Source organism: Myxine glutinosa, chromosome 3 (genome assembly GCF_964187855.1).
Source record: "Myxine glutinosa chromosome 3, kmMyxGlut1.1, whole genome shotgun sequence".
NCBI lineage: Eukaryota > Metazoa > Chordata > Myxini > Myxiniformes > Myxinidae > Myxine > Myxine glutinosa.
The window spans coordinates 177,943,743-177,967,812 of NC_136263.1; the positions used below are offsets into that span (position 1 = coordinate 177,943,743).

The 24,070-nt window shown below is 46.0% G+C and overlaps 1 protein-coding gene across 4 annotated transcripts in view; it reads left to right on the forward strand.

Annotated features, from left to right (window-relative positions):
- CFAP58 (cilia and flagella associated protein 58) overlaps positions 1–24,070 on the forward strand; it is a 174,439-nt gene that overhangs the window by 131,187 nt on the left and 19,182 nt on the right. For all 4 annotated transcript variants that reach the window (XM_078774760.1, XM_078774759.1, XM_068109803.2 and 1 more), the window contains 9 exons: positions 4,903–5,062; positions 7,879–7,961; positions 10,951–11,142; positions 12,462–12,623; positions 13,639–13,785; positions 16,218–16,358; positions 17,697–17,920; positions 19,463–19,574; positions 21,643–21,747. In XM_078774760.1, the coding sequence (XP_078630886.1) occupies positions 4,903–5,062; positions 7,879–7,961; positions 10,951–11,142; positions 12,462–12,623; positions 13,639–13,785; positions 16,218–16,358; positions 17,697–17,920; positions 19,463–19,574; positions 21,643–21,747 (1,326 nt within the window). The remainder of the gene's footprint in view (positions 1–4,902; positions 5,063–7,878; positions 7,962–10,950; positions 11,143–12,461; positions 12,624–13,638; positions 13,786–16,217; positions 16,359–17,696; positions 17,921–19,462; positions 19,575–21,642; positions 21,748–24,070) is intronic.

Genomic DNA, 24,070 nt, shown 5'->3' on the forward strand with positions numbered 1-24,070 from the left:
GCTCGGGCTTCACTTGGCGGTCAGGCACTTCCGCCATCTGCTCGAGGGCCGTGCGTTCACTGCCTTCGTCGACCACAAGCCGCTGATCTTCACGATGGGCAAGGTCACCGAGCCATGGTCGGCCCGGCAACAGCGTCACCTCTCGGCCGTGTCCGAGTACACGACGGACATCCAGCACGTCGCGGGGAAGGACAACCCGCTGGCGGATTGCCTTTCCCGGGCCGTCGCCCATGCAGTCCACCTCGGCATCGAATATGCCCGGATGGCAGCGGACCAGGCCGCTGACCCCGACGTCCAGGCCTTGCGGACCGCCGTCACGGGCCTCCGCGTCACCGAGGTGCCGTTCGATGGCGCAGGCGCGGCCCTCTTGTGCGACGTCTCCCTCGGGCGTCCTCGCCCCATCGTGCCCGCGGGCTGGCAGCGCCAGGTGTTTGACGCCATCCATGGCCTGTCCCACCCGGGCGCGAGGGCCTCCCAAAGGCTGATCGCCGACAAGTTCGTCTGGCATGGCCTCCGGAAGGCCGTCCGCGGCTGGGCCAGGACGTGCCTCGCGTGCCAGCGCGCCAAGGTGCACCGGCACACCCAGGCCCCGTTGGCCCCGTTCACGGTGCCGGAGCGCCGGTTTGACCACGTCCACGTGGACCTGGTGGGACCTCTGCCCCCCTCGCGGGGTTTCACCTACGTCCTCACCATGGTGGACCGCACCACCCGGTGGCCGGAGGCCGTGCCCTTGGCGTCGACAACGGCGGCCGATGTCGCGCAGGCTTTCATCGCCACCTGGGTCGCCCGGTTCGGCGCCCCCTCAGACATCTCGTCCGACCGCGGCCCCCAGTTCACCTCAGAGCTCTGGGGGGCGGTCGCACAGGGGCTCGGGGTCCGGCTGCACCAAACCACAGCCTACCACCCCCAGGCTAATGGCATGTGTGAGCGATTTCACCGCTCATTGAAGGCCGCGCTCCGGGCCACCCTCCGCGACGGTGGCTGGGTCGACAGGCTCCCTTGGGTCCTGCTGGGCCTCCGGACGGCGCCCAAGGAGGACCTGCGCGCATCCGCGGCGGAGTTGGTCTTCGGGCAACCGCTGCGGGTGCCGGGCGAGTTCCTCCCCGACTCCACGGCACCATGGTCCGCGGCACAGCAGCGCTCCGCTCTGCAAGAGACCGCCCAGAGGTTCGCCCCGATGCCAACGGCATGCCACGGGCACCCACCGACGCACGTCGCCCCGGAGCTTCGCACGGCGGAGTACGTCTTCGTCCGCCACGATGCCCACCGGACACCACTGCGGCCCCCGTACGACGGGCCTTTCCGCGTGCTGGAGACTGAGGCGAAGCACTTCACCCTGGACATTGGCGGTACTCCTGACCGCGTTTCGGTAGACCGCCTCAAGCCGGCCCACCTCGACGTGGACCATCCACCACCAGTGGCCCGACCCCCACGTCGGGGCCGCCCCCCTGCGGGCAGACCCCCGGCACCGCCCGGTGAGGACGTAGGTGAAACCCCGCGAGGGGGGCAGAGGTCCCACCAGGTCCACGTGGACGTGGTCAAACCGGTGTTCTGGCACCGTGAACGGGGCCAACGGGGCCTGGGTGTGCCGGTGCACCTTGGCGCGCTGGCACGCGAGGCACGTCCTGGCCCAGCCGCGGACGGCCTTCCGGAGGCCATGCCAGACGAACTTGTCGGCGATCAGCCTTTGGGAGTCCCTCGCGCCCGGGTGGGACAGGCCGTGGATGGCGTCAAACACCTGGCGCTGCCAGCCCGCGGGCATGATGGGGCGAGGACGCCCGAGGGAGACGTCGCACAAGAGGGCCGCGCCCGCGCTGTCGAACGGCACCTCGGTGACGCGGAGGCCCGTGACGGCGGTCCGCAAGGCCTGGACGTCGGGGTCAGCGGCCTGGTCCGCTGCCATCCGGGCATAGTCGATGCCGAGGTGGACTGCGTGGGCGACAGCCCGGGAAAGGCAATCCGCCACCGGGTTGTCCTTCCCCGCGACGTGCTGGATGTCCGTCGTGTACTCGGACACGGCCGAGAGGTGACGCTGCTGCCGGGCCGACCACGGCTCGGTGACCTTGCCCATTGCGAAGATCAGCGGCTTGTGGTCGACGAAGGCAGTGAACGCACGGCCCTCGAGCAGATGGCGGAAGTGCCTGACCGCCAAGTGAAGCCCGAGCAACTCGCGGTCGAAGGTACTGTAACGGCGTTCAGGCGGGCGAAGCTGCCGGCTAAAGAACGCCAGCAGTTGCCAAGCTCCATGCACCCATTGCTCGTGCACCGTGCCCACCGCGTAGTCCGAGGCATCGGTGGTGAGGGCGATCGGTGCATCGGGCGCCGGGTGCGCGAGCATGGTGGCGTTAGCCAAGGCGAGCTTCGCGCCCGTGAACGCCGTGTCCATCTGCTCGGTCCAGGTAACGTCGCCTTTGCCCGGCTTACCTCGGAGAGCTTCGTGCAGGGGGCGCAGGAGCTGGGCGATACGGGGCAGGAACCGATGGTAAAAGTTCACCATGCCCAGGAACTCCTGCAGCCCTCTGATCGTGCGGGGGCACGGAAAACCCTTCACCGCCTCCACCTTGGCCGGCAGGGGGGCGGCTCCGTGCCTGGTGACACGGTGCCCCAGAAAATCGATTATGGCGGCGCCGAACCGGCACTTTGCGGGATTCACAATCAGGCCATGCTGGCCCAGGCGTTCGAAGAGCATGCGGAGGTGGCGTAGGTGCTCTTCGGGGGACGCGCTGGCGACGAGGATATCGTCCAGGTAGACGTAGACAAAATCCAAGTCGCGCAGGACGCTGTCCATCAGTCGCTGGAACGCCTGAGCCGCATTCTTCAGACCGAAGGGCATGCGCAGGAACTCGAAGAGTCCGAATGGCGTGACGACCGCCGTCTTCGGGACATCCTCCGGCCTGACGGGGACCTGATGGTAGCCGCGTATGAGGTCCACCTTCGAGAAGAAGGACATGCCCGCCAAACGGGCGGAAAAGTCCTGAATGTGGGGGACGGGGTAGCGGTCGGGAGTCGTGGCGTCATTGAGACGGCGATAGTCCCCGCACGGTCGCCATCCCCCGCCGGGCTTCGGCACGATGTGCAGCGGCGACGCCCAAGCACTCTCTGAGCGCCGAACGATGCCGAGTCGCTCCAGGGTAGCGAACACCGCTTTTGCCACCGCCAGCTTCGTCGGCTCGAGGCGGCGTGCCCGGGCGTAGACCGGTGGCCCGACGGTGGGGATGTGATGGGCCACCCCGTGCTTGACGGCCCCCGCCGAGAAGGTGGGCCGCGTGAGGGCCGGGAAGCCGGCGAGGAGGCGGGTGAATGCGTCCGCTGCCGGAAGCGTACAGACCAATGTGGCCGGAACCGAACCGTTCGGCAAGTCGCTCGTTGAGCTGCTCGCCGAGCTGGGCAACGCACAAGCGAGCAAGCTGAACGTCTCGGCCTGGACAAGACGTCTGCGCTTGACGTCGACCAGGAGCCCATTAGCGCACAGGAAGTCCGTGCCAAGCAGTGCCATGGGCACGTCGGCGGTGACGAACGTCCATCGGAAAACCTGCCCTCCGAACCGCAGAGAGAGGCAGCGTTTTCCGTACGTACGGATGGGCGTCCCGTTCGCGGCAAGCAGCGCGGGGCCCCCACCCACGGCGTGCTTGTCTGACGTGCCGGCAGGAACGACATTCACCTGCGCTCCCGTGTCGCACAGGTAACGGCGCCCGGAGAAGGTGTCCGTTATGAACAGCAGGCTGCTCGAACGGCCGGCGCTCATCGCCACTATTGAGCGCCGGCCCGGGCGTTTCCCGACCTGTTGAAGGAGCATGGTGGATGACACTGCCGAGCTTCATGGCCGAACTTGGCGTGGAACCAGCACCAGGTGGTGGAGCTGGAGGAGCGCGGCTGGCTCCGCCAGGCCGGTGGAGTTGGCGGGTTTCCCCGCGGTGGCGGTTTTCGCCGTGGCGGTGGGCGGGGCGTGGCGGCGGACACGAGGTGCGTATCAGCATGCTGCGTATGCTGTATAAGCTGATGCTGTGGATCAGCAGCATTAGCAGCATCAGCAGCATTAGCAGCATCAGCCACGAGGGCCGTGACGGCCACGCCGACTCTCGCCCGCGTGTCCGAAGCGGCGAAGTACTTGTCCGCCTCGGCCGCCAATGCTCGGGGTTCCGTTAGCCCGGTCCCGGCCAACGCGAGGCGAACCTGCGCTGGAAGTTGGCGACGGAAAAGCACCCGGAATAGAGAACCGGGGGCTTCGTCGCCAAACAGTGACAGCATATGGTCCATTCGGACCGACGGGCGCGTGTCACCGAGCTCGGGGAGATCCAGGAGGCGGTCGGCCCGTGCGTCGTCCGTGAGGCCGAACGTGGCTAGGAGTAGCCGCTTGAGTGCCTCGTACTTGTCGCCGTCCGGTGGGTGGCGAAGGACGGACACAACTCGAGCGGCCGTGCCGGGCCCGAGGGAGGCGACGACGTGGCAATAGCGCATGTCATCGTCGGTGAGGCGCCGAAGCTGAAATTGGGCTTCAGCCTGGACGAACCAGACTTCGGCCTGAGCCTCCCAAAATTCGGGAAGTTTGATGAAGTTGGCCATGGCAATGGCGTCGCGTGTGGAAGGATCGCTCCAGCAGATCCAACGTCGAGGGGGTCACCAGTAAAGCGCGGCGTTACGCCCGCTGCTTGCGAGCAAGGAGGAAGCGGACAAGCGGTAACTTATAAGCGTCTTTATTTCAGGAGCTCACTGTAACACTGGCGCGCTCCGGGCTGCGCGCCCGGTGTATATCATGAGGCCACGCCTACCCCTCGGGCGTGGCCACCGCCCACTTGGTGCGCGGAATGATGTCACCACGCCAGTGGGCTTTTGTGTCCGCCACAATATTATATTATGTTCACTCAATTTTAACCTTGCTCTGTGTTTTCTTTTCTATGTTAGGCTCGTGAGGAGGTGATCGGTCAACTGAAACAGGATGTGAGTCGCGTGAGCAAACTGCGAGAGTTTGCACAGCGCAAGCTGCAGCAAGCAGAAGAACAGAAGGCAGAGGTGGAACAGAAAAAGGAAGTTCTTCACAATGAGATAATAGGACTGGAGCGCGGTAAGCATCTGCAATCGGTACTTGTTGCCATTTCAAGAGGAGAGCATCACACTAAATATGAAGTATTAGGTGATTTCATTGGTTGATAGCCTGGTGTTGGTTTAGCAGTTAGGGTGCCGGCTTGGGATACGAGGATCCTGAGTTTGAATCCTGGTTGATCGTTGAATTAACGACAGGGGGCTTGACTCAGCCTGTCAGTGTTAAGTACCAGATCCTTCCGAGGTCGGCAAATTGAGTACCAGCTTGCTGGGGATGAATGAGCCATTCGGGTATCCTGCGTCGGAGTGGCGACCCATCCAGGATTGTGCCCAATAGCCAAGGAAACTACTTCGGCAGCCCAAGGCATCGTCACGTTGCAAAAAGGAATGGTCATCACCATCATCATTGGTAGATGCAATGCAATGTACCCGTGGATATTGTATTTTGCTATTTCGCTATAGTACTTCATATGGCGGCAACATCTCCTTTCCTTATACATTTTGAAGCATCCTTGGTAAATTATTTCAAAATATTTCAGTTTTTTTTTTGTTTGTTTTTTGTTTTTTGTATACAAGATCGAGGCTCATGAAAGAGCGAACATTAATCTCACAAAAAATCGAACAGACATAAAACATATAATAAGGGGAGCGGTAGACAAGATGGGGAGAGAGGGGGAAGCACACAAACACAACATTTGAGAGTAGGGACATCGAGAGATCTGTGGGAGGTAGAGGGCTTGGGGGGAGGTGGCACGGGAAAGAGGGGTGGGGGGGTGGAGTGGGAGAAGTATAAAACACATGGACACTGCAAGGACTTCCAGGAAAGAAGTTGGTATTTCACAAAAGTGGCTCTGGGGTGTTTTAATGGGGGTAGAATATATCAACGTTTTGGATGGGGGAAGATAAGAGATGGTGGTGAACAGCTGGTTGTCTTTTGGTTACCAGGTTGTCTTTTGGTTACCAGGTTGTCTTTTGGTTACCAGGTCGTCTTTTGGTTACCAGGTCGCCTTTTGGTTACCAGGTCGCCTTTTGGTTACCAGGTTGCCTTTTGGTTACCAGGTTGCCTTTTGGTTACCAGGTTGCCTTTTGGTTACCAGGTTGTCTTTTGGTTACCTGGTTGCCTTTTGGTTACCAGGTTGTCTTTTGGTTACCAGGTTGTCTTTTGGTTACCAGGTTGTCTTTTGGTTACCAGGTTGACTTTTGGTTACCAGGTTGTCTTTTGGTTACCAGGTTGTCTTTTGGTTACCTGGTTGCCTTTTGGTTACCAGGTTGTCTTTCATTTCACTTATTTTTACCTCCTGTACAGCCACCAGTTGGGTCAGGGGTTGCTCACTGGGGGCATCGCCCCAGCACCGTTGCTGGGACAGGGCTGTAAGATGGGGTGATGCTGTTGGGAGGCACCTCTACTTCATCCTCGAGCATCCCCTCTACCTCCATCTCCGTTGATGTCGATGTGATATCCATGAAATGCCCAGCCTCTTTTGGGCTGCATTCATCCTCCGTAGTGTTTTATTTATTTAAAAAATGAACGATTATTCCTTAAACACCTGATTTGTAAAACAAATTCGGTGCTGACTCGCACTCAATTTGCAATTTGAACTTTGGATTTGGGGAACACTCCTCTCCCTCCCTCACCTCCCCGCTCCCTATGTGTGGAAGTATTAATCAATTTAGCCACGTGGCAGTTTAACACACGTGTGTGGTTCTGAGGGAATTTGATTAGGCCTGAGGACCACATAACATGGCTCAAGATGCACAGCAGCTCACTTTAAAACGAACTGATTGAATACATAATGGGGTTGGGGTGCAGGAAGCTTACATGAATGCCGTACAAAGACAAGCAAACCACACCAGTGTGCTTTACCTGGACTGTAATAGCTTCCACAGGTATTCTTGGACTATCTGGCTGGGCAGATGGGCAGACACATGGGACGAACAGGACAGTAGGCACTGGTGTCGGTGTGTGTGCGGTCTGCCCTGGTAGGTGGTGTGCCAGATAGGGTCACCGTGAACCCCTCTCCCCACCGCCCCCCACAACCGAATAAGAACGTATTTTTCTGAAGCCGTGAGATATCCCGAGCATTAAATGAAATGTTAACATTGAAAATATATGGATGCACTTACTATTTGAGCCATTTTGAGGGGAAAATGAGAATCGTGGCTCTGCGTGGAACGTGAATTCCGAACCAGAGTAAACGAGCTTCTTAGGAATCTCAAAATCATTGAATACCCACAAATTAAATATATAATTAAAGCGTATTTCCTTCTGCTTCATTACATCTGCTACCAAAGGTGGATGGAAGTTATGTTTTCACCCTTGTCTGTCTGTTTGTCTGTATATATGTCCGCTTGTGAACAAAATATCTCAAAAAGTTGTGGACGGATTCGGACGAAATTTGTCAGAGATGTAGCGTATGTGACAAGGTCGAAATTATTAGATTTTGGTGAAGATCTGGATTCGGATCCGGCTACTAGAATTTTTTAAGTGATTCTTCACCATTGGGAGATAGGGCCAAAAATGATACATAGTAGGATATCTCAAAAAGTTGTGGACGGATTTGGACGAAACTTGGTGGACAGGTTGTGTCTGATAAGGATGAAGCTATTCGTTTTTAGTGAAGATCTGAATATGGATTCGGATATGATAATTATTTAATTTCTAAGTGATTCTTCACCATTGAGTGATATGCCCAACCAGGCGAAGGTGTGCTCTCTACTGAGTGTCGGTCTAGTTTCACGTGTTATTCTCAAAAATGCAATACGTAGCTTTCCTTTTATAAATGGAGACTCAGTATGCTTTTTCTTATGGTTATACAATACTTCACCTTCTGCGTGTAGAAACCGAACTTCTGAAGAAGCAATCGGAATCGGACAAGAAGATAATTGAGAACTTGCAGAATGAGAAGAGAAAACTGCATAATGTAAGAGAACTTCCAACATCCAGGTTGGCCGCACGCACACCAACTCTTTTATTCCTCAATTCTTCCTTCTATGGAACTACCTTGCAGAGACTGTTCTGTCCCACTCTTCCCTCCAGGGCTTTCCAGCAAGCAGTGCTCCCGCCATCTCAATTTCTGTCCCATGCTCTTTACTTACCCCCATTAACCTTTCCCAACCCAACCTTATCACTTCCTAGATTGTGTGTCCTCCCCTCTCCCTTTCCTCTTTTACTGTGCATTCATTCCCTTGATGTTTGTCCCACTGTCAGTTCTATGTTTCTCCTCCATGACCCTCACTCCTGGGAAAACAAGTACAAAAAGTTTCAATGAAAACAAAAGCTGCGTCGATGTTACACAATGCCTAGATGCAGCTGTGCCTATAACGTCGATGTTATAGGCACAGGACATTCCGATTGATTCGATTACTTGATGTTATTTTTGTGCAAAGTGAAAATATATCTCGGCAATTTCCCGTGTGTGGCGACGAATTTTTAATATATCTCGGCATTTTCCCGTCTGTTATTTCAGGCGGTGTATGACTGACCATGCCGCGATTTAAAAAAATATATATCTCGGCAATTTCTCGTGTGTGGCGACACGTGAACGAAGCTATGCTCCTCTCTCCACATTATTGTGACGACGTATAAATTAAATATTTCATCGTGACGATTGTCATCAAATGGACGAATTTTCAATATATCTCGGCATTTTCCCGTCTGTTATTTCAGGCGGTGTATGACTGACCATGCCGCGATTTAAACAAAATATATATATCTCGGCATTTTCCCGTCTGTTATTTCGGGCGGTGTATGACTGACCATGCCGCGATTTAAAAAAAAAATATCTCAATGGACTTGAAGTTACAGGCCTTTGAGAATTTATTTCGTTCTATAAAGGGCAACTTTCATGGGATTTTCTTCCCGTTTTTTTTCAACCGAGTCTAAAACTATGTTGGCGACTGTTAGAAATGAAATGATATATCGAATTTGATTTGAAATAAAACTGTGTGAGAGAGGAAGACACCACGGGCCTACAAAACAGGCCTCAAAGCTATGCGAGTTAATAAAATGGTGGATATTTGTTTATATGAAGCCTCTCCCAAAATGGGTGGAGCTATGGTTCCCAGAATGGGTGGAGCTTTGAGGTTTTGTCTTCTCTGCAAGAACAACAAGAAGAAGAACAAGAAGAACAAGAAGAAGAAGAACAACAACAGCAGAGGGCACTCTATGACCAGCGTCTGCGACGCGGCTAAAAAGAGCTATTGCAAAACAATTTTTAGCCGCGTCGCAGACGCTGCTCATAGAGTGCCCTCTGCTGTTGTTCTTGTTCTTGTTCTTCTTCTTCTTCTTCTTCTTGTTCTTGCAGAGAAGACAAAACCTCGAAGCTCCACCCATTCTGGGAACCATAGCTCCACCCATTGTGGGAGAGGCTTCATATAAACAAATATCCACCATTTTATTAACTCGCATAGCTTTGAGGCCTGTTTTGTAGGCCCATGGTGTCTTGCTCTCTCACACAGTTTTCTTTCAAATCAAATTCGATATATCATTTCATTTTTCACAGTCGCTAACATAGTTTTAGACTCGGTTGAAAAAAAACGGGAAGAAAATCCCATGAAAGTTGCCCTTTATAGAACGAAATGAATTCTCAAAGGCCTGTAACTTCAAGTCCATTGAGATATTTTTTTTTTAAATCGCGGCATGGTCAGTCATACACCGCCCGAAATAACAGACGGGAAAATGCCGAGATATATATATATTTTGTTTAAATCGCGGCATGGTCAGTCATACACCGCCCGAAATAACAGACGGGAAAATGCCGAGATATATTGAAAATTCGTCCATTTGATGACAATCGTCACGATGAAATATTTAATTTATACGTCGTCACAATAATGTGGAGAGAGGTGCATAGCTTCGTTCACGTGTCACCACACACGGGAAATTGCCGAGATATATATTTTTTAAATTCGCGGCATGGTCAGTCATACACCGCCTGAAATAACAGACGGGAAAATGCCGAGATATATTAAAAATTCGTCGCCACACACGGGAAATTGCCGAGATATATTTTCACTTTGCACAAAAATAACATCAAGTAATCGAATCAATAGGAATGTCCTGTGCCTATAACATTTACGTTATAGGCACAGCTGCATCTAGGCATTGTGTAACATCGACGCGGCTTTTGTTTTAATTAAAACTTTTTGTACTTGTTTATTCTTAAAAACACATCATGGAGTGTCAGGACAATTGAGTTAGCAATGCTCAAAGGTGGTTGATCTGAGGTGTAATCCATGGCAGGTGTAATAGTTTGACTCAAACTGCCATTTAATGAAGTGCGAGCAGGGGAAGCTGGATCATGAGGTCCTTTGGATGGGATGTAAAGTCTGGCATCAGTCTCAAAATTAACAAGTACTGTATATGTAATATATGCTGTAGTGTAATACCATAACAGTAGAAGTCCGTAGGTTGTCATCAGCCAAATGCAGTTGTCATGTTAAAAAAAAAAATTTCTTTGTATACAAGATCGAGGCTCGTGTAAGAGTTAACATTAATCACAAAAAGACAAACTGACACATAAAACATATGATAAAGGGAGCGGGAGACAAGATGCGGAGAGAGAGGGAAGCACACAAATACAACATTTGAGAGCAGGCGCATCGGGAGATCTGTGGGAGGGGGAGGGCTTGGGGGGAGGAGGTGTGGGAAGGGGGTGGGGTGGGAGAGGTATAAAACACATGGACATTGCTAGGACTTCCAGGAAAGAAGTCGGTATTTCAAAAAAGTGGATCTGGAGTGAATTAACGGGGGTAGAAAAGATCAAGGTTTTGGATGGAATTCTGATTCTGAAAATGCTGAAATTCTGAAAATTAATGCAGATGATTACGAAATGGAATTCTGTAAAATCAATATAATGACGGACGTGTGTGTGTGTGTGCGTGCGTGCGCTTCCTCTTGATTTTACGCAGAGCGTAGTCAAAGCTAATGATGAGATTCAGAAACAGCTCAACATTGTGCAACTAAACGAACAAATGAAGAGGAACCTGGAGCAAGAGAATCACAACTACAAAATGGAGACTCAGAAGCAGGAGAATGTCGTATGTGGATTGGAGAAGGATCGGAATCGTAACATCAGCGAAATTGGAGAGCTCACACAAAAGGTCAGGTGTAGTTCTAACGTGAACTCCCCTTCCCTCCTTTACCTCACTTTTTTATGAATTATTGCTCTTGCCATTGCAAGCACATGTATCTGGGAACATTGAGAATATATTATAATCGATAATTAAAAAGTGTGAAATTCAATACAATTGGTTAACTTGTTGTGCTGGAAGTTATTTTGTTCGACAGGATAATGCAGAACTGTCAGCAGTGGTAATGCAGTTACCTGTGAGCTGTCTAGTCTGGGTTCAAATCACGACGCAGCTATAAACTATCATCCTGGTGTTTTGCGGGCAGAGTGTGGCATCAGTGTGTGTGCGCCATCCCTCGGCTGGACGTTAAACTGGATGCCCCGTGTGCGAGCTTTATGTGGTGGATGGTAAAGATGCCACGGTGCCTTTTGCAATGACCAGACGAGTTAATGACAGCACCGTTAACAACTTACAAATTCCTGCCAATATTTCTGCTGCATTGAACCTCAAGCTTAGTCAGCCTGCTCCCTGCTCACCTTCACTCCTTCATTCCTCTTTTCTCCCGCCTCTGGAACAAACTCCCCCACTCCCTTCAATCCCACTCCTCCCTCTAGGTCTTTAAAACAGCTGTTCATCACCATCTCTTATCTTCCCCCAACCAAAACCTTGATCTTTTCTACCCCAGTTAATTCACCCCAGATCCACTTTTTTTAAATACCGACTTCTTTCCTGGAAGTCCTAGCAGTGTCCATGTGTTTGTTTTACCTCTCCCACTCCCACCCCCCTTCCCACGCCTCCTCTCCCAAGCCCTCTCCCTCCCATAGATCTCCCGATGTCCGTGCTTTCAAATGTTGTACTTGTCCGCTTCCCCCTTTCCCCATCTTGTCTACCACTCCCTTCGTTTTGTCTTGTGTCCGTTTTATTTATTTTTTTGTCATTAATGTTATCTCTTACCTCGATCTTGTATACCAAAAAAAAAAAAAAGAAAAAAAAAGCCTAGTCAGCCTGTTCTTGAAAGACTGGGCCAATATCTTCATGTGGCATTTGAACGTGAGATCCCAGAATCATAAAATTTGTACTGAGATTGTAACATCATTAATAAATTTACTAACTTTTATTCTCGTTTTTTTTTTTAAGTTGGTTAATGCAGGTGTGTGCAGGCCTTTACCAGATTTATACAAACACACACACACACACACACACACACACACACACACACTCTCTCTTTTTAAATTACCAGGCGATTTGGTCGACTATAACTGATTTATTCCCATAATTGTCAAGGCTGATTATTCAAATGGTAGCTTATAATGTGAATAATCACTTTTCCCTCTCCCTGAAAATTGTAGATGATTCAACAAATGGAGGAAGTTAAGGATCGTGAGAGGCGAATTTTCGAGTACAAGAAGAACATTGCAGAGTCAGACATGAAGCTTAGGCAGCAACAGAATATGTATGACACCATGAAGATGGAGAGGAACGTGTTAAGCAAGACATTTCTTGAAGCCCAGGTGAGACGGAGTGCTGACTCCAAAGCGCATCCAAGCAATTTTACAAAGGGTCGAATAACTTGATTGGTCCATTGAGCTGCCTTTTTATATACCTACGTCGACCAAGTCGCCGAAGACGAGTCGCTGGAGGCATTATGTTTTCAGGTTGTCCGTCCGTCCGTCCGTGATAGGTTTTCATTACCGCGATAACTTCAGAACGGCTGAAGCGATCTTAGTCAAACTTGGTGCAGGTATGTATAATGAGGTAAAGATGAACTGATTAGATTTTAGGGTCACAAGGTCAAAGGCCAAAGGTCAGAGGTCATGTTCGGTAAAAATCCTGTTACCGCGATAACTTGTGAACCAGTGATGGGATTCCGACCATAGTTGGTACAAGTATGTATTATGATGTAAAGATGAACCGATTAGATTTTGAGGTCAAGAGGTCAAAGGTCAAAGTCTGTAATAGGTCTATAACCCAAGAACGGCTGAAGTGATCTTAGTCAAACTTGGCACATGTATGTATAATGAGGTAAAGATGAACTGATTAGATTTTGGGGTCACGAGGTCAAAGGTCAGAGGTCATGTTAGGTAAAAATCCTGTTACTGCGATAACTTGTGAACCAGTGATGGGATTCTGACCACATTTGGTACACTTATGTAGAAAGGTGTAAAGATGATCTGATTAGATTTGGAGGTCAAGAGGTCAAAGGTCAAAGTCTGTAATATGTGTATATCTCGAACGGCTGAAGTGATCGAATTCAAACTTGGTACAATTATGTAGAATGATGTAAAGATTAACTGATTAGACTTTGGGGTTCCAAGGTTAAAGGTCAGAGGTCATGTCAGGTAAAAATGTGATAACTTGTGAAGTGAACAGCTGAAGGGATTTAAGTCAAACTTGGTACAAGTATTATAATGATGTAATAATGTGGGTGGAGGCATATCGGTCGACGTCGTGACGTCGAAGGGTGTCGTTCTCGTTCTGTTTTATGATTACAATGATGCACAAGCTTTGGAAATTTGTGTGCCACAGAATGAAATCGCGGATTTGAAGCAAAAACTCAAAATTATGAGGCAACATATGGACCAGCTAAACGAAAAAATGGCATCTCAAGAGACTTCTTTGGCAAAGGAACTTCTACAAAACCAGCACTTGGAGAAAGAGAAAGATGCACTAAAGGTGAGATAATGTAGCAATAATATTTCTTGATATCGGGCATGACACCATGCTACGACTGAAAGTACCGTATTTTTCGGCATAAAAGTCGATACCTTACCCCCCTCCCTTACCCCCCCCCCCCGATAATCTGGGCCTCGACTTGTAATCAGAATCACTTATCTCTGGTTTAAGATATTGAATTGCAATCTGGAACTATATGAAAAAAATTGCAAAATTTGATATTTCTGAAATAACAAATAAATTGTTAATTTTTTAAATTGAAAACACACTACAGCAGGTTTCCACTCAACGTCATGGATGCGTTCCTAGTAAGTGCAATGTTTAGCAAAACAACATTAAGCATACAGGATATTCCCATGGACGTCGTGTTATAAAGGGGGATGCGTTGCCAGGGCACATTTTTGGTCATCCTAGCATAACTTTAACCTGACTTAACCACATAGTCGGGACAATATTAAACAAATTAATAAGTAATACAAGTGAAATACACAAATGGACAATTAAATGAACAGTTACTGGAGTACTCACCAAAGTGCGAGGCCGAGATTGCTTGTCAGGACGGGAGAGGAGAGTTTGGAATGGTAAGGTTATAGGGAGGGAGAGGCAGGCCTTCGTGACTCGCACGGACTACTCGAATAATTTGTGAGCTGGGAAGGTATAGGGGAGCTAATGCGATATCATACGATATTATGCATACAATATTATGCAGTAAATATGTGAAATGTGTTCAGGACTGGCGTAAAGCGAAGGATACGTTGCGGACTCCCAAGAAAACAAAGAAGGCTAATCGTGGCTACAAAGCGAGGTGGACAGATATTGAGGATAAGTTTGAGGAATCTATTCACATTCCTAATTTATCCAAAAGGTCATCCCACAAAGAAATTCAAACAAGCAGAGCTATATTCAAAGTACACCGCCCCCATGCAAAATAAATAAATATCCTCCAGCACGGCATTGCCCGGGCGCCTTAGAAGCCCAGCGATACTGCCGTGCAGCTCATAGGGACTGTATTGGGAGGGAGAGGTGCACGATATTTGATTGATTAATTGCATAATTAAAATCAATAAAAGATTTTCATAAAATATTTTCTTAATCAATTGGCTAATAACATACCGAAACCACCAGTGCATCATCCGAAGCTGTAACTGTTTGAAAATTAATTAAATAACTTATTAATCGAAAACATTAAATAATTAATTGATTAATCAATAAATAATTAATTGATTAATCAATAAATAATTAATTGATTAATTGATTAATCAATAAATCAAAAATAGCCTTTACAGCCAAATCACTTGGTCATTGTGGTGTCCAAGTATCAGCTTCCTAGCTCACATGGTGCTTGAGATAATGCCCAGATGAGAAAGGAAATAAATAAGTACTTAATTAATCAATTAATTGATGAATCCAATAATAAAAATACAGTTTTTGCAAAAACACGTATTCACTATTGTGCCCACATTTCGTCTTCCGAGCTCAAATGATGGCTGAGATATCGCCCAGACAAACAAACAAGAAAACAAGAAAACTAACGGAGTGAAAACTGAGTACAGTCAACCCTCGTTAATCCGACCCCGTTTAATCCGGAAATCTTGCTAGCCGACCAAAACATCCAGGAACAGATTTCCGCCATTCGTTTTATCCCTCTAATCTGCAAAATCGTTTATCCGACAATCTCGCTAATCTGACATTGGGTACTGGGAACAAAGTAGTCTGGATTAACGAGGGTTGACTGTACTCCCTTTCGGCGCGCGTCACGGCCGGGCCCCCTTCAGTGCCCGGCCATGACGTCATGCAGCGCCTGGAGATGGAATAGGAAAGGAGTGGTGTACAATAATATGCACAAAACAGCTCATTACTAGAACGGCACTCAGTAGAGAGCATGCTTCCGCCTGGTGAACAGTTTACGTTTTGTATCTCAGAGTAGACCAGAAAATCACAATACAGAATTTATATAATGTAAAAACATTCTTCGATTCTTCCTTGTCACACATCCAACCTGTCCAACAAGTTCCGTCCAAATACATCCATGACTTTTTGAGATATCCTGCTTTGTATCGGTTGTAGTTCTATCTCCCAATGGTGAAGAATCACTTAAAAGTTAAATAACCCTCATATCCGAATCCATATTCAGATCTTCACCAAAATCGAATTGATTCTTCCTTTTCACTTGTTCGACACCCAACATGTCCAACAAGTTTTGTCCAAATCCGTCCATAACTTTTTGAAATATCCTGCTATGTATTGTTTTAGCCCCATCTCCCAATGGTGAAGAATCACCATTGCTTTGCATTGACATGGTTGAATAAAATTGCTTTGCATTCTCAGATGTATTTTGTGATGAAAGCTGTTTAGTCATCAAAAAACATTGTCTGTTAAGTTTACAATGTGCCCCTTACAGTTCTTCACTTTCCTTGTCACATTCCAAACAGGCCAATTTACAGCAGCTGAAACAGCAAGCCACTGAAACCAAGGAGTACATCGATGCACAAGAGGCAGAAGAGAAAAGGCTTCTCAAAATAATCTCAGAAGCAGATAATGAAAGATTACAACAAAAGAAAGAGTTAGACAAAGTAAGTAAACACATCAACATTTTCTGAGTCCATTTAATTACTTAATTCACATAAAGGCAGAATAGATTCAGAGATTTTTACATCTATATAAATATTTTCACGTATTTGTGTGTTTGTTTGTGCGTTTGTGTGTTTGTGCAAAGCCTGGTGTTGGGTTAGCGATTCGGGTGCCGGCTTGGAGATCCTACGGATCCTGGGTTCGAATCCTGGTCGATCGCTGAATTAACATCAGGGGGGGTTAGTCAGGTTCACTATGTCAATAAATTATATTTCGTTCAAAATCATGGTAGATTAGCAAACCTATACATTTTTGGAAAGGTTACAGCATAAGGAAACTAAAAATCAATGTTTACATTTGGAGAGATACCTGTATGGTGGCCATTTTGGATTTTCAAAATGGCCACTGTAAAATACATATTTTGTTCTATTTCTGCCTCTAATTACCCTAAAAACTTTTTAAAATATACTAAACCTATATTTTCAGGGACAAGGAATCCAATGAAAGTATCAAATTAGTGCTATGGGGAATGGTAAGACACGAATCAAAGGTTTTGAATTGCAAAATACTGTCTTTATATTCGCGATAAGTTGCATAATCAAATACATGTTATCATTTTGTACAGGCAGTTAATAACATCAAAATGTGTCACAATAATTCATATCACCAAACATACACAGGCAGTCAGCAAAATCATATATACACATGCAGTCAGTATAACTTCACATCTACACAGGCAGTCAATGACAAAATATACACAGGCAGTCAATGGCATCAAACATACACGATTACAGAATATGCCATTTAGAGTTCGTCATCACTGTCCTGTGTGTCGTATCCGACAATATAGTCCGCATCGTTTTCACAGTCCGTTCCACACAAGCAAAGGTCGGTCAAATTGATTGGCAAATCGAATTGGTCGAATGGTCGATCGAATCGAATTCGATGAATCGAATCGAATCGATCGAATTGGTCGAATGGTCGAATGGTCGATCGAAGCGATTGGTCGATTGGTCGAATTGGTCGAATCGAATTGGTCGGAATTGGCAAATGTAAACATTGATTTTCAGATTTTCCATGTAATAACGTTTCCAAAAATGTATAGGTTTGCGAATCTACCATGATTTTGAACGAAAAAACATAGTGAACCTGACTAGTTGTTTATTGTTGGTATTAGCCTATGATGGAAAGAGAGCATACATTTTCTGACTTATGGGCCGAATACTGATCATTTGCAAATGTGTTTCAAAATGTTCCGAGGATGACAGATTATGATGGGACTATTAATGCGCGTTTTGCACTGCAAAGTGTTTGATCAGGCATGGCATGTGTGGTCGCAGGTGCTAAGTGAACGAGATGTACTGGGGAGACAGCTTATGCGTCGGAATGATGAGCTTGCGCTACTCTATGAGAAAGTGAAAATCCTACAGTCCACATTGAACAAAGGAGAAGTGCAATACCAACAACGACTCAGTGACATCCAGCTGTTAAAGCTCGAAATCTGCAAGTTGCGTGGCCAAAGGAACATGCTCGAGCGTGGTGTAACCAGTGCAGATGATCTGAGGTTCGATCATGGCAGAAATTGCATTTGGAGTGCTTCTACAAGTATAAAATGTTGGCGCACTAACCAATCACTTTCAAATTCCTCTATAATTCACTGCCTATTTGTGTCTACCTTTCTTCCCTTTGTATAATGTTTTTAATCAATGAGTAAAAGCTTTGGCATTATGATACACCGCTCCTTTCCTATTCCATCTCCAGGCGCTGCATGACGTCATCGCCGGGCACCAAGGGGTGCCTGGCAATGACGCGCGATGAAAGGGAGTACTCAGTTTTCACTCCGGTTTCTTGTTTTTTTTCTTGTTACTTGGCAAAAAAACATTTTTTGACAAGTATGTTGATCACTCCTGTTTGTGTGTGTGTTTTTGTCTGTCCGCTCACTTATCATGCCTACAGGTCACACATTTAAACCGATCTTCATAAAACTTTACCAAGTGGTGGAGCTCGTGGTCTGACAGAATCCTATTTATTTTTGAGGTCACAAAAGGTCAAAAGGTCAACCACTTTTTTCATATTTCTAAAATCCGCAATTTTCATCCAATTGACTTGAAATTATAATAGGATTTACATATCCGTAACTGAATTCAACCACCAACAATTTTTGAGATCAACTTAGGCCAAAAGGTCAACATAGGCCAAAAGGTCAACAACCTTTTCAAATACTGAATTCAACCTCCAATTATTTTTGAGATCCACATAGGTCAACAACACCGCTCCTTTCCTATTCCATCTCCAGGCGCTGCATGACGGTCATAGGTCAACATAGGCCAAAAGGTCAACATAGGCCAAAGGTCAACCACTTCTTTCAAATTTCTAAAATCTTCAATTTTCATCCGATTGACTTGAAATTTGATTAGGATTTACAACACAGGCAACCCTGTGACAATTGGCCTTAAAGCACTGCCCACTAAATGCAGTTGTCCACTTTGACAAAAGTCTACTTTTGACTTGGCCGAATATGTTGATTGTGCTGAATAAATTTAAATCCTATAAACAGAATTGGAAAACATTGTTAACGAAAATGGCACTCAGTAGAGCGCATACCTCCGGCAGGCTGAACAGTTTACAATTTGTATCCCACTGATAGGCTGGATCTGGATCCGGAGATTGCCCAAAATCGAATCGGTTTGTTATTGTCACCTATTTAACTTATCCACCAAGTTTTGCCATAATCCATGCACAAGAATTTGAAGTATCATGTTACTCGTATATATCGTTTCTGGCACCATCTCTCAATTATGAAGAATCGCTTTAAAAATTGTTGGATCCAGATCCAAATCTGGATCTTCACCAAAATGGAATCAATTTATCCTTGTCACCCACCCAAGCCGTCCACCGAGTTTCATCCAAATCTATTGATGCAACTTGTATCGTTGAAAAAAGAAACAATAGAAAGTATGAAAGTATCTACAAAAAAAAGAGTATAATTTAGCTCATATTTTACTTCCCTCTTCTGAGCAGTAGTTACTGTTACTTGATAATGATGAAGCCACAGTTTGTAAGTGTGAGAGTTTTTTATTTTGCATGGTTGTTCATTATTTTATAGAAAGAGGATGTTATACACTGAACGTGAGCTGGTGCGTGAGCAGTCACGCTGCAAGGCGCTGGAGGAAGAGCTGGAGAACCCCATGAACATTCACCGGTGGAGGAAGCTCGAGGTGATCGCACCTCTCTCTGCTTTTATTACCTTTTCTATTACCTGACCACCAAATTTCGTCTGAATCCGTGCACAACTTTTTGAGATATCCTGCTCACAGATAAACTTTCACACAGAATGAAAAACGTATAGGTAGAGCGTGGCGATTGTGCTATATGACAGGTTCGACGATATGTTTGGCCTGAACGAAATTGGAATCAAAATGGCGGTGTGCGGAGTCAGCTGCTGTACCGCCGTAATGAAATCACATCACCCCTGTCATGTGATCGCATCCTCAGCTCTAATTGGTGGACATTTAAGGAGACATACGGACAGACAAACACTGTTCTAGACGGTTTTGCACTATGGGCTATGCCATAAAATTCACACCCATGTCCAAAGGAATCAGTTCAGTTTGCCATTTTTAATATGAAATAGGCAAAGCCTAGAAATGAATGAAACCCTTTAGAATTACCCTTTAGAATCACCCTTTAGAATCACCCTTTAGAATCACCCTTTAGAATCACCCTTTAGAATTACCCTTTAGAATTACCCTTTAGAATTACCCTTTAGAATTACCCAGAATTACCCTTTCAAATTACCCTAGAATTGTTTTTGTTGTTGTCATTTCACATATTAAAATCAATCATACTATATATAATTTGAGAATGGTCTGTTTGTTTGTGTGCTTTTTACAGCATATCCCATAGGGCAAAGCCGTCTAGAACAGTGTTTGTCTGTCCGTATGTCCCCTCAAACATACACCAATCAGAGCAGAGGATGTCGTCACATGGCAGGGGTGCTGTGATGTCATTACGGCGGTACAGCAGCTGACTCCGCACACCGCCATTTTGATTCCAATTTCCTTCAGGTCGAACATATCGTCAAAACTGTCATATAGCACAATCGCCATGCTCTACCTTTACGTTATTCTTTCAGTGTGAAACACCAACAAACCGATTGTTAAAATGATCATCAAATATTGAAAGCATAGACGTCACGGGTCTTCCAACGACACAGTATGTATAGGCCTTAGGCTTCATGCCCTCTTTCATGGCTCACCTTCAGGCAGCTTCGGACAAATTAGCCCAGGTTTCTTAATACAGTAGTATTGTTTTCGTAATAATAATAATAATAATAGCGTTAATACTAATAATATAGTAAATATAATTGTAACACTGTAATCCCTTTGTCATTATTGCAAAGTTCCTAGATTGAGGCGGTGTATGGTTGGTTCATTGTTTACTCGAAACAGAGAATAAACGAATACAGTAGTATTGTTTTCATAATAATAATAATAATAATAATAATAATAATAATATTAATAGTGTTAATACTAATAATATAGTAAATATAATTGTAACACTGCAATCCCTTTGTCGTTATTGCAAAATTTCTAGATTGAAGCGGTGTATGGTTGGTTCATTGTTGATTCTAAACATAGAATAAACCAGTCTCTCAATGCAAAAGAAATTAAACTAACTGGTATCATTATTTGCTAACTGGTGTCCCGACCCAGGTCATACTATCCTCTTCAACTAAAGTATCTAACAAGCCCGGCTACGCCGATGTTAGACTTTCAATCTTGTTTTTGTTTGACTTATATGCTTTCTTAATTACTACTGGACACTGGTTGGTGGTTGTACTCCGGGTGTGCCCAATACGTTTTTAGGCCATAAAGAAAATAGTCCCAGGGGTTCAAGATGGGGGAAGGACCCCAATTCTCTCTATCTATGTGTATTGTATAGCCTCAATTGGTGGAAACTGCCATAGACATCACAAAAGTGAGAATGGGGATAAAATTGCTTTGAGATGACTTGTTTAGTTTTTTAATAACAAGTAAACAAAAAACATGTTTTAGGGCTACACGGTTCTTTTTAAAAAAGTTTTAAACCTATTTTTTTATTATTACATTTTAATAGATGAAAATGTACCAGAAAAGAGGACAGTGGGCCTAATTTCAGCTCTCTAGGACGTATGGAACCTAGAAAACGAACGGCTCAAATATTTGAAACCAGACAAACAAACAAAATTCAGATGAAGTTAAATAAAAGTGTGTAAAAATACATTTGTTTGTTTATTTATTATAGGGCAGTGATCCAAACACCTATGAACTCATTCAGAAGATTCACACTCTGCAAAGGAGAGTAATTAAAAAGACAGAGGAAGTTGTAGAAAAAGAACTGCTCTTACAGGTATTTCATTTTTGCTTTGGATTATTTTTTAAATGTCTCGACGAGAGCACCATTACCTTTTCCTGTGTAGATCGTTGGTCTTTGCACACATTGGATGTTTACCATCTATTTCTGCTTCCAGTTTTATATGAATTTTTACTTAACTCCTGTGAAGTTATTCATGTGATTTCATTGTGTTTTGTTTTGACAATATACTCCATAAAAAGTTGTACCTCTGGTATGGTGACACAATGCAATAACATAAGCATTATTGTTTAGATAATGTATTTAAAAAAAAAAAGTACTGTGTAAATAAGACAGTGCAAGCAAAAATTATTCATTGAGTTTTTATGTCAGAACACAGATGGATGTACAGGCATAGCAACCATCAGTAATGGTGTACAAGCATAGCAGCTGTTAGTAAGGGTGTACAAGCAGAGCAGCCATCAGTAAGGGTGTACAAGCAGAGCAGCCATCAGTAAGGGTGTACAAGCATAGCAGCCAGATCAGAAAGGATGTACAAGCACAGCAGCCAGATCAGTATGGATGTACAAGCACAGCAGCCAGATCAGTAAGGATGTACAAGCACAGCAGCCAGATCAGTAAGGATGCACAAGCACAGCAGCCATCAGTAAGGGTGTACAAGCATAACAGCCGTCAGTAAGGGTGTACAAGCATAGCACTTAGCAGCCATCAGTAAGGGTGTCCAAGCATAGCACTTAGCAGCCATCAGTAAGGGTGTCCAAGCATAGCACTTAGCAGCCGTCAGTAAGGGTGTACAAGCATAACAGCCGTCAGTAAGGGTGTACAAGCATAGCAGCCATCAGTAAGGGTGTCCAAGCATAGCACTTAGCAGCCATCAGTAAGGGTGTACAAGCATAGCACTTAGCAGCCATCAGTAAGGGTGTACAAGCATAACAGCCGTCAGTAAGGATGTACAAGCACAGCAGCCAGATCAGTAAGAATGTACAAGCACAGCAGCCAGATCAGTAAGGATGTACAAGCACAGCAGCCAGATCAGTAAGGATGTACAAGCACAGCAGCCAGATCAGTAAGGATGTACCATCATAGCAACCTATTTTAGGAAATGTGAAAATTTTCAAATTTTTACTGGTTCATCCTTTTCGAATATGTCAAGGTTATTTGAGGAGCTTTTAACATAGCATATTTATGCATGGACACACACACATACACACACTCAAGTCCACACACGCTTGTGTGTGTGCACACGCACACATACACACAGGAAATTAGAGAGAGAGAGTCTTCAGGATTGTGACCACTCGTTATACTCAGCGTTGTGCGACGGAGACTGTGAACCCTTTTGTATATTACGATCCATTCTGCATACGAGTATCGACCTTTGAAAGTGGAGGCGCAGTCTAATGAACTCCCCTCTCCCACCAAAGGGAGTCACATTCGCTTCGATGTTCGATCGCCCACAGCCCGAAAGTGCTGTTATTTCATGTTTTTACATCGATATGATAAAGAATTTAAAGTGTTTAATGTGATGATGAAACTTCGCGTGTGAAATAAAAATGCCAGACAGCGAATTTCTGGGAAATTGGCCAAGGGGTTTGGAAATGTATAAAGAATAATTGTATAAAGAATGTATAAAGAATAAATTGATTGGTGTCCACCTGTAGCGAATTCAGTTGATTGGACATGGTTTTGAAAGAAACACACCTTTCTATACAAGGTCCCACAGTTGATAGTGCATGTCAGAGCAGAAACTCTACCATGAAGTCCAAGGAACTGTCCGTAGAACTCCGAGATAGAATTGTGAGGAAGCATAGATCTGTGGAAGGGTATAAAAACAATTTTTAGTGTTGAAAATTCCCAAGAGCACAGTGAACTCCATCACCAGGAAATGGAAAATATATGGAACTATCCAGACCCTTCGTAGAGCTGGCAATCTGACCAAACGGAGCAACTGGGCAAGAAGGACCTTGGTCACGGAGGTGACCAAGAAACCAATGACCACTCTGACAGAACTACAGAGTTCCTTGGCTGAGATGGGAGAACCTGTCAGAAGGACAACAGTCTCTACAGCATTTCACAAATCTAGGCTTTATGGGAGAGTGACCAGACAGAAGCTACTCCTCAGAAAAAGCACATGACAGCACACCTGGAGTTTGTAAAAAGGCACGTAAAAGACTCTGAGATCATGACGCAAAAATTATGTGGTTTGATGAGAGAAAAATTGAACTCTTTGGCCTGAATGCAAAGGACTATGTCTGGCATAAACCGAGCACAGCTCATCACCCATCTAACACCATCGATACCCTGAAGCATGTTGGTGGCAGCATCATTCTATGGGGATGCATTTCAGCGGCAGGGACTG